General features: G+C 35.2%; 1 protein-coding gene across 1 annotated transcript; it reads right to left on the minus strand.

Annotated features, from left to right (window-relative positions):
• Positions 1 to 889: 889 nt before the first annotated feature.
• On the minus strand, positions 890 to 10,453 carry LOC131970223 (malate dehydrogenase, cytoplasmic-like). The gene is made up of 8 exons (XM_059331568.1): positions 10,349 to 10,453; positions 9,205 to 9,301; positions 6,401 to 6,576; positions 4,207 to 4,329; positions 3,688 to 3,864; positions 3,490 to 3,603; positions 1,917 to 2,006; positions 890 to 1,360 (listed from the first exon to the last, which is right to left on the minus strand). Exons 1-8 carry the CDS (start codon positions 10,451 to 10,453, stop codon positions 1,238 to 1,240), a joined length of 1,005 nt encoding a protein of 334 aa, XP_059187551.1. The 3' UTR covers positions 890 to 1,237.
• Positions 10,454 to 10,753: the final 300 nt, after the last annotated feature.

Here is a 10,753-nt window from a genome sequence, read left to right on the forward strand (position 1 = left end):
GGTTCTGTTTGAACAAATAAACCTACTTTTCCACTCCAACGATTGAAACAGAGGCTTAAAACATTTTTTGCATTTTAAGTTAAATAAGCAAATTTTTACTCATTTCTCCAGTGTAATTTTGTTTCACATAATCAGTGTTTCTTTTATATTGTTTCCCACCCTGGACGTCTACTTTTACTACAGATATGTAAATTATTTTACTAAAATAAAGTTTTTAATCATCTTGTTTTTATTTAATGAATCAAAACTAATACAAACTATTAGAAAATGCATTTGGATAATAAAAACTGCTAAATTATTTTTATATATATAAACTTTTATGCAATTTTACTTATATTTTCCGACATTACTGGTTTCATTTTAATTTCCAAATTATAAACAAACATCTAACTTGTATATTAATTTGTACATTTTAACGTATCTAGTGTTTAAATTTATATATATTTTTAATAATGGTGCTGCCAGTAAGGGTTTATTTTTATTATTATAATTTAAAACTACAAAGAAAAGTATAAACACAATAAGAATCACTAAAATATTTCATGACCATTTTAATTATTTTTTCCTTCATCCAATTTTCACTCAATTCCAGTTTATTCTACTGCAGATTCAACCACTTTTACTTGTATTAATTGACTAAAATTAAGTTGTAAATCTATAAATAAAATCGTTTTTACCTGAACAGAGAAATTGCTTCATTATTGGAGAAATTCCTGCATGTTATGAAGCTCAGTGACGCTCAAACCGGCTACAAACAGACGAGTTTCTGAGTGCAATATTAATAGTGACGTCCAATAGGAGTCCAAAAGAGCGTGAGCCTTTAATGAGTTAATGTAGTGAATAATGAGACTCTGGGAGCATTAAAGAGGCGTGACGTGGTGTTGGTCTGTCAGTTTCTTGGTTGTTTATTGTGATAACTGGTTCCGTTACAGTTTCTGGACAGCTAGTGTGTGTTCTCATCTACCAACATTGTCTTGCAGACGGAGGAGGCCAGGTTGTGGTCATTGAACAGGTTTTCTGAAAACCCAAAGAAGAAATGGCCTAGTGACACACACACACACACACTGACACACACACACACACACTCTCACACGCGCACACACACACACACACACGCAGGTGGAGCTGACACACAGACACCAGCTGGGACGGTTAATAAGAGTGGAGGGTTTCTTCTTCTCCTCGTTCAGAGGCGCGAGCAGCGAGCCAGCCGGGCGTCTCCAGCAGGGGGCGCCAGTCACTGGGACAGGAAGTCCAGGGCGGTGTCGCGCTCCTCCACCAGCTCGGCCGCCGTGGCGTCCATCTTGGCGCGGGAGAAGTCGTTGATGGGGAGTCCGTCCACGATCTTCCAGGTCTTGTTCTGTGGAAAGGGAAAGACAACAACAATTTTAGAAAATGTCCTAACATTTTTGAAAAAAAAAAAGTCATATTAGGGTGGCTTTAAAAACAACAACAGATACAACACCATACTTTGAGACGTCCAAAATTTGAAATTTGTAAAAAAGAATACAATTCTGAGAATTAATAAATATTTGGTATTTATGATCAGGACTGAAGTTGGTTAAAATATTATTTTAGAGAAAGTGGAAATTATTATTAATATATAGGATCTATTGAGCAGTTTTAGGAAGTTTTTAAATCACCAAGAACTAATAAAAGCATAAAAATCCACATTGTTGCTAATTCACATATTTCAAGACTTAAGGATGCAATTTTTTCTTCCTCTTTTCTTCTATTCATTAGTGGAATTAGAGAAACAATCTGGTGTTTATAGGGTTCAAACTCTGAACCAGCATCAGTTCTGATCATAAATACCAAATATGAATTCATTTTCAAAGATTTAACTCAAAGTGAAAATAATAACAATATATAATTGTTTAAAGCAGTTTTTTCCACAGTAACTGTTGCCGTCTCACCTTGATCTCGATGGGGAACGAGTAGATGAGGTCCTCCGGGATGCCGTAGGAGTTTCCTGCAGCGTACACGCCCATGGAGATGAACTCACCCTGAAACACACAATCATCGACTTTAATCATCATCAACAACAACTCCTCCTGCAGCAACAACAAATCTCACATTCGGTACAAAATTTACAGTTTTCTGTCTCTAAAATATGCAGATTTCCTGCTTTTCTCTGTTTTATATCATCAACTTAATATCTTTGGCCGTTAAACCGACAAAGTAAAACAATTTTCTATTTGACACTTTATTGATAAAAAAAACAAACAATTGTACAACCTAGAAAATCATCAGTTGTAGCCGTGCTTCTAGTCAAGACTGAAAGAATATCTATCATAAATTATTTATTTATATGTATATATCAGTTTGAACAGAGAGGATATTTGATCAAAAAAGCTGCAAAAACACAGAATTTCTTTGTTTCTTTCTGATAGAGCTTCGGTAAACGGCATCAAACAGATAAAGATTGCAGACAGTAGAAGCAATCATCTTACAAATCAAGACAATCGAGACAATACGTTTTTTGGATCTTGACCTGACAGGAATGTTTCTTGTTTTTCATCACTTTAACCCTCCTGTTATGTTTGTTTCTTCAGGAACAACAATAATGTTTAATTACCCACAAGTGTCAGAAACTAATAAATCCCAATAAACATTGTTTATATTTCATTAATAACTCCATCATTAACCATTTAAATCAATATTTAGTGCAGTGGTGTTCTTTAGCTCTCACAGATTAGGTTCAATGAGGATAATTCACTCGTTTTTCATAATAAATGAATGTTTATGTTGAATGTTAATGTTCATTGGAAATGCCTACATATAAAATACAATGGTTTTACATGACATTGATTATTATATATATATATATATATATATATATATATATATATATATATATATATATATATAACATTTTTAATCATTATCTTTTTATGAAAAAATATTTAACTTTTTATTTTTTTACTTTTTTACTTTGAAATGGGTCAATTCAACATAAGGAAGTTAAAAAAAAGTAAATTTTTGAACATGGGCACAATCAAAATGAGTCGTTTAAGAGGGAAAAATATATTCTACTGCCTTAATACTTATTTACAAATCAATTTTCAGTTTCCTGAAAAAACATGGTTTTTTTTTGTAGTTTTACTTTTTTACTACGATTTTATTTTAATTATTATTACTTTAATTTTATTATTATTTTACTACCATTATAACTATGATTTTATATCCCTTTTCTATTATTCCTATAATTTTGTTATTATTTCTATTACTGTAATTTTATTGTTATAATTTCTATTATTACTATAATTGTATTTTTATTATTTCTAAAATTATTATTATTTAAACTTTGAAATGGGTCAATTTGACCCGCAGAATAAGAGGAAGGTTAAGGAAATAAAATTCCCTGAAATTTTTTTTGGCTACATTTCAAACATTCCAGGTCTGTTTAAAATGCAACAACTCTTCCAGCCGTCTGCAACCTGAGACATTCAGAGCCGCGTCCTCTGTCCTCCGTCTGTCCTCACTGACCTCTTTGGTGCCGAACCAGATGTCCCTCATGTGGTCACAGATGGCCTTGGCGGCGGACATGGCGCTGGACAGCTTCCTGGCCTTGATGACGGCGGCGCCGCGCTGCTGCACCGTCTGCAGGAGGATGAGAGGTTAGAAACCAGCGGCCTGTCTCATTAAAGAGGACAGAAAGGAGGACAAAGAGGCAGCGGCGCTCACAGAGATGAAGTCTCCTCGCAGCCAGCTCTCGTCCTTCACGGCGTCGTAGGCGGCGACCTCGCTGCCGTGCACGTTGACCTTGGCGTGGTGCACGTCGGGGTACTGGGTGGAGGAGTGGTTCCCCCAGATGATCACGTTCTTCACTTTGTCAGAGGAGACGCTGCAGCGCATCGCCACCTGCAGGCCAGGGACAGACAGACATTTATTTAAATTAATTTAATGTGATGCAGCTGCAGGAGCTCATCTAATGGGCAATAACAAATTTAAATAAATAATAAAAAATTTAATATTCTACACATTCCATCCTCAGTTGCACATTGCGTCTGCTTTTCATTCTTAAAACAAATAATAATAATCCATTCCATTTGAAACTTGCTTTTCTAGAGTTAAATACACAATGAAACTATCACATTTTCTTTATTTTGAATATGAATTGCAATGAATTATGATCCCATACCTGTCTGTGTGTGTGTGTGTGTGTGTGTGTGTGTGTGTGTGTGTGTGTGTGTGTGTGTGTACCTGGGAGCTGGCTCTGTTGTGGTCCAGGCGGGTCAGGCAGGAGAAGTTCTCTTTGGGGATGGACGGAGCGGACTTGGAGGCGATCAGACAGTTGGTGTTCGCCGGGTTTCCAACCACCAGAACCTGAAAAGCATCAGACGATTCATCAGACGGAGAGCCGAGAAATAATAAACCTCTGAACCAACGATGAAGACCACAGGTCAGAGCTGAGGGCTGAATATCGAACATTTAGACACAAACAAATCTGTTGTCGGTTGCCGTTTCATCAGCGAAGAACAAACACGCATGAGATAAAATGTACACAAAGAACATTAGAAAATTATTATTTTTATTATTTTTTAAAGTCACAATCAAAATCAGTCATTAAAGAGGGGAAAAAAATATATATTTTACTGCCTAAATATTCATTTCCAAATTTTCAATTTCTGAAAAAAATTTGAATGTGAATTTCAATTTTCAGTTTCCTGAAAAACAAAGAAGACAAAAATGTTTTCTTCTGTAGTTTGTTTATTACTACAATTTAAATTCTATTATTATTACTTTAATATTATTTTTATTATTATCTTTACTACCATCATTACTATGATTTATTATTATTTTTTATTATTTCTATAATTATATATTTTTTTATAATTTCTACTGTTACTTTAATTTATTTGTATTATTCATTTTATTACTATAATTGTATTTATTATTTCTATTACTATAATTTTATTTTTATTATTACAACTAGCATGACACAAAGAACATTAGGAAGTTAAAAAAAAAGTTCATTTTTGTATGAAGTCACATTTAAGAGGGAAAAATTATATTTTACAGCCTAAATATTCATTTCCAAATACATTTTTCACAGTTTCCTGAAAACCAAAGGAGACAAAAATGTTTTGTTCTGCAGGTTTCTGGTATAAAAACAGCTGAAAGAGTTTATCATCAGACTGTTTTCTTTTCTCCACAGTTCCCTGCATGTGCAGCTCTGACCTTTGACCCTGAGGGGAGACTTTGATGCTGGGCCTCATAGTGGACTTTGGGTCATGAGGGGCCTCGCTGCTGATCTGCATGTTGCAGGATTTACACATCACACTACAAGTGAACTGTGGAGAGCTGCTGCTGTTTTACAGAAACATAAAGCTGCTGTTTGTTAAAGGAAACGCTTCAGTCTGAGACGCTGGATAATCACTTTCATTTCCCTTCATTTCACCCTCTGAACTCCGACAAGCAGCTTCAGGACGGTTGTTTTTCTGTCACATTCTCCTCTCTGTGTCCTTGTATTTTACTGCAACATAAATTCTCTATAAATCTATAAGTCCTGCAGCTGTATGGAATCAGCACAATCAGAACAACTCAAACGATATGATTGATAAGTGCCTACAAGTGTTACTAACATTGGGAAAATAATGAAGGCTGCACATGCTATAAATTACACACAACTTGTGTCAAATAATTTATTTATTTTCATTTAAAAATTGTCAGTTATCAGTCAGTATCAACTGATACTGATCATACGTTTATTTAGCCATTTATTTTATTCTTAATTTGTCTCAATATATTTTAATTTCCCAGGATTTGTTGACACGGTAATACATTCTATGTATTATGTTTATTATTGCTAAATCATTTTTCATAAAGTTATTTAAGTTAAGTTTTAAGTTATTTTAAAGTTATTATAATCACCCTTCATATCATATAATTTTATTTTTTTCCTCTAAAAAGTAAAGATTTGAGACAGAAATTGTGTACATTGTCCTCTCCTCTCTGCTCTGTGTAAACAGCCTCTCCTGTCCTCTCCTCTCTGCTCTGTGTAAACAGATTCTCAGTGAATATTTGTCACGTGACCGTTGGTCTCAGCAGAATCAAACATGTCTTCACAGTGTCTCTGAGGAGCAGAATTTAATGTTTTTAACAGGATCTGGTTAGTGCAAACGCTTCATTTTTGGCAACATGTACATGTAGAATAAAGTGATTTTGATGAAATATCACAATAAAACAGTCTCAGATTTGTTTTTGTTTTTTCCCCTAATGGAACAGTTTGTCACTCATGATTTGTTTAATGACTGTCAGAAATTAAAAAACCTGAAGAAAATTTCTCTTTGGCTTCTATAAATTACGTTATTTTTGTGATTATTGTAAGGAAATACACCTTTCCCGTCTGCTGTTGGGTTTCAGAGAGTTTAATGTAATTAAAGTCAAGTTTCACCTTGACGGTCTTCTTGGCGAATTTGTCCAGGGCGGATCCCTGGGTCTTGAAGATGGCCACGTTGGCCTTCAGCAGGTCCTTCCTCTCCATGCCCTCCTTCCTGGGCATGGAGCCCACCAGGATGGCGGCGTCGATGTCCTTGAAGCCGACCTCCACCTTGTCAGTGGGGATCACCTCTGTGGAGGAGAGGGGCGTTCAGCACGGAGGCACAAAATGCATACATCAGGGACAATTTACAGTGTCACTATTAATGTTTTAGTTTCATTATTATTTTTTACTACAATTATAACTAGGATTATATTTTTATTATTACTAGGATTGTATTTTTATTACCTAAATTTAATTTGTATTATTATTCCTATGATTATTGCCATTTCTACTAATATAAATTTTGTTTTATTATGAAAATGACTTAATTTTTTTTAATTATTTTACTACTATTATTACTAGGATTTTATATTATAATTTCTATTACGATTTTATTTTTATAATTAATTTTACTATTTTTTTTATTTGCTCTATCATTCATATATCTTATTTCTATTATTAAAACTATGATTTTATATTACTACTATTTTTATTTTATTATTATCATTATTACTGCTACTACGATTTTCTATTTAAATTATTATTATTATTATTATTATTACAACTAGTATTTTTTCTATGATTTTATATTATTACTTTTTAATATTATAAATTTGGCTGAATTTTTTACAGGTCTGCAGCAGTCTGGTGATTTGTGACATCAAACAGAGCAACAATCATACAACAGTATCAATAAAATGTCATAAACCAAGACAAAGTAAATAAATGTGCATCATTGTAATGTAACCAGTAAAACCTGGATTCACTAAAAACTAAATAAAAACAGAATGCAATCATTTGCAAATCCTGTTTTTCTGCATCCTTTTCATCATCAGATCTAAAAAAAATGGCTAAATTGAATTCAATGGTTTTTTTTAGCTCTTGTTGAATTCCAGAAAATTTTCCTGAACTGAGACTGAAAATTGTAGAAATAAACTCTTCAACTCAACTTTAAAAAGGAGAATGTTGTGTTTTTAGCTGAATTTCTTAAATATTTCCCCCTAAAACGTATTTATGGACATTCATTCACCCTATGAACAGAGGGATATCTTATCTGTTCTGATAACAGGAGGCTGCCCTGCTACAGGAACATATGGATGACAATGTATTGGTGCTTATAAGCTGCATTGATTTATTTAAAACAACAACATGAGTATGTCGACCTCATCGTCACACATTCCTCTGATGTTCTCTGCTGATATTTGAGCTCCTCTCTCTTAATTTAAAGTGAGTCTCAGTTCATTTCTCAGATAAATTCCTGACGATAAGACGAGTTCGGTTCGAACTGTAACGCTGCTATCAGACTGAACTTCAGTCAGGGTTCATTGTTGTCCCACCACTCATCTGATTGGTTACTGTGGAGCCTGAAGCAGCAGCCAACCAGAGGCCTGATACAGGACACTCCTTCCTCCTCCTCCTCCTCTTCCTCCCCCCACAGCAGCAGCTCAGAGCGAGGAGGTTATGAAGGACAAATAACACACAAACACACAGCGTGTGCTGCATAAAAATGTGCTCCAGATGGAACGAGAGGCATTCAGACAATTGTGGTCCAGCAGCTGTTTTGACTCCTGTGTGAGATCATGTCAGTGTAACATTCTGTTCTCATCAGCAGGATAAAACCAGGGAGCTGAACCAGCAGCTTCTCACACTTTAACTACTTAAAAAAATGTTTTTAAATAGATAAATGTATGATTGTATGCACTGGTTTCTAATAGGAAGCTGACAACACACCCTCCACTGGAAAAAAAAAAAAGTTTCTAGCACAAAAAAATGGATCCATCAGTTGGTTTTCTATATGTGCACGACAGACATCAGCTAGTTTGACGCGCTGCTGTCCTGTTCAACGCATTAATGCACGTCAGTTTTTCAGAAAAGCAAATTCATAGATGCAGATTTTTACCAGGAGATTTCTTGCGTGAGTTGAAAAACTTTAAATATTTTGCACATACCACCGTTTATTGATATAAGGTTTATACTGGTGGATGCATAAAAACCCATTAAACTGGCCAAATAACACGAAGCATCACTTTATTCTTATAATTTATACCTCATACGATCTAAATGGTTCAATTAACTTTTTGGGTTACTCGTTTTTTGTTTCAGTCTCTTAAAAACTCCTTAAACTGTTCAACATTCCATGAAAAACTCCTAATAAATGACACCCCTTAATTTATAACTTTGATCGAACCAGACAGAAAACCAGAATTTCAACAGCAGTATTCTTTTGTTCTTACAGACAGACCTGACAAAGCACAAATTTAGATTTTTTTCCACTTCTGCATCAAGTTGGAGCTATTTCTGCATCGTTTTGATCCGTTTATAGACATTAAATCACTTTATTTTTAGTTCATACTGATGTATGAGTGCTGTAGCAGCAGTCATACACACACTGATACATGTGGGACTTCTGTAACAGCTACAAAGTAGAAAGAAACTTTATCTGGACTGACACGTCATGTGTAACCTACTAATTTGTGTGAGAAACTGAAGGCAGAAATATGCGTGAACAAAGCACCACAGTGTGTGTCGCTGCATGTCTCATGATAACCACATTATTTCACCTCCTGATAAGAAAACAGTGGAGGAAACACTGAATATTTGTCTTTCTTACATTCTAAAAACATTATTGTTGGACTAGAAGAACTAGGAAAACATTCAACATGAAAGGCTTCTTATACATGTTTCTCATAAGGCTGAGTTAGTGTGTGTCGTCTCACCCCTCAGCAGTGGGAGGGCGCAGTCCTGCAGCTCCATGACGACTCCGTCCAGCACCGGCAGCATGGGCGGGATGTCCAGCAGGATCAAGATGATTGGCTGAGAAACGAGAGGGACAACAGAAAGGTTTTAGCTAAAAAAAAAAATCCTCAAAAAAATATCTGCAAATTAAAATGTTTGACTGCGTTTGTCTAAATAAATCTGAAAAAACAAATAGTACAGATCACAGCCAATAAAAAAACCTTTTTAAATTACTTTTCAAGGTCTCTTGTGACACAAAGTTTACCTTTATAAAAAAAAATGTTTTCACATGTGAAGAATTGACCCTATGGACAGTTTCCTACACTTTTAGGTTGTAAAACTATTTTATTACTTGCATATTGACTTTTTTTTAACATGGTGTGATTCAAAGAAAACTTTTACAAATAAAATTATAATTGTGACCCGTTTGATTTAAATGTAATGTCAAGAACTAAAGCATTTTTATTTGAATATTAACTTTACCAAATATTAAATGGAATTATACAAATCAGGAAAAACAAGGTTATAAATTGCATATTTCCAGAATATTCATGCATTTAAGCATTTATTTCAAACCCCCATTTAAAAACATTTCAATATAGTTTGACCAGAGTTTCTAATGTGCTTTATGACATTCTTTAATTTGGCATTCATAGAGAACTCTTGGAACATTTCAGGAATCTAAGGATTATGCAAACACTGCTAAAGATTTTCTTTAAATGCTGTTTAACTGCTGATAAATATTGGTACAAAGTTTCACATCACACAGCTCTCACAGTCTGGTCCTCATCATGGTGCCTCCTATGGGTCGATCAGTTTATTGGGCTTGACGGAAAATATTTTAAAGAATATCGCTGCACTGATCTCAAATTTAATTTAAATTTTATGATTTTCTACTTTTGTTTGAGGTTTTCTGACTTGGCACTGACCACGAATCCAATAAGATGATGGCACAGCCCACATTTACACATGTATTATTCATGTTGAGTCCATTATGTAACGTTCGTGCTCAACACAGATGCATGGCCCGGCTGTCTGTGCAGTGATCGGCTTCAGGGGGCAGGGGGCTCTGCTGCTGCTGCTGCTGCTGCTGGTTATGTAATCAGGAGATCAGTCGACTCTTACCTGGTCCTTCCCGAACACATCTCCCTTGGCGATGCTGTACAGCAGGGAGTAGGCAATCTGGCCAGCAGCGCCAGTCACCACAACACGGATTGGTTCAGCCTGCATGGAAACAAACAGGTTTGGTTCATGTTAGTGACCTAGATAAACAATAGAGGGAGGAACAAGGAGGCAGTAACATGTATTGTTAGTCTGGAGTTATATTTAACGGATGGACTCCTCACAGTGAGGCTGCTGGTTCACAAGGCCTTTATCAGTGGCCCCTCCTCTCTTGGAACTCTGCCCTTTAGTTTGAAGGGAACTTATTACCAAACTCCATTAGGAAATCCGTGCTATGTAGAATGACCTTGCACACTGGCAATGCTAGGCATGTCCTTCAGTTTAATTTTAGATTTTATCCAAAGTAGC

This window comes from Centropristis striata, chromosome 1, assembly GCF_030273125.1.
Source record: "Centropristis striata isolate RG_2023a ecotype Rhode Island chromosome 1, C.striata_1.0, whole genome shotgun sequence".
NCBI lineage: Eukaryota > Metazoa > Chordata > Actinopteri > Perciformes > Serranidae > Centropristis > Centropristis striata.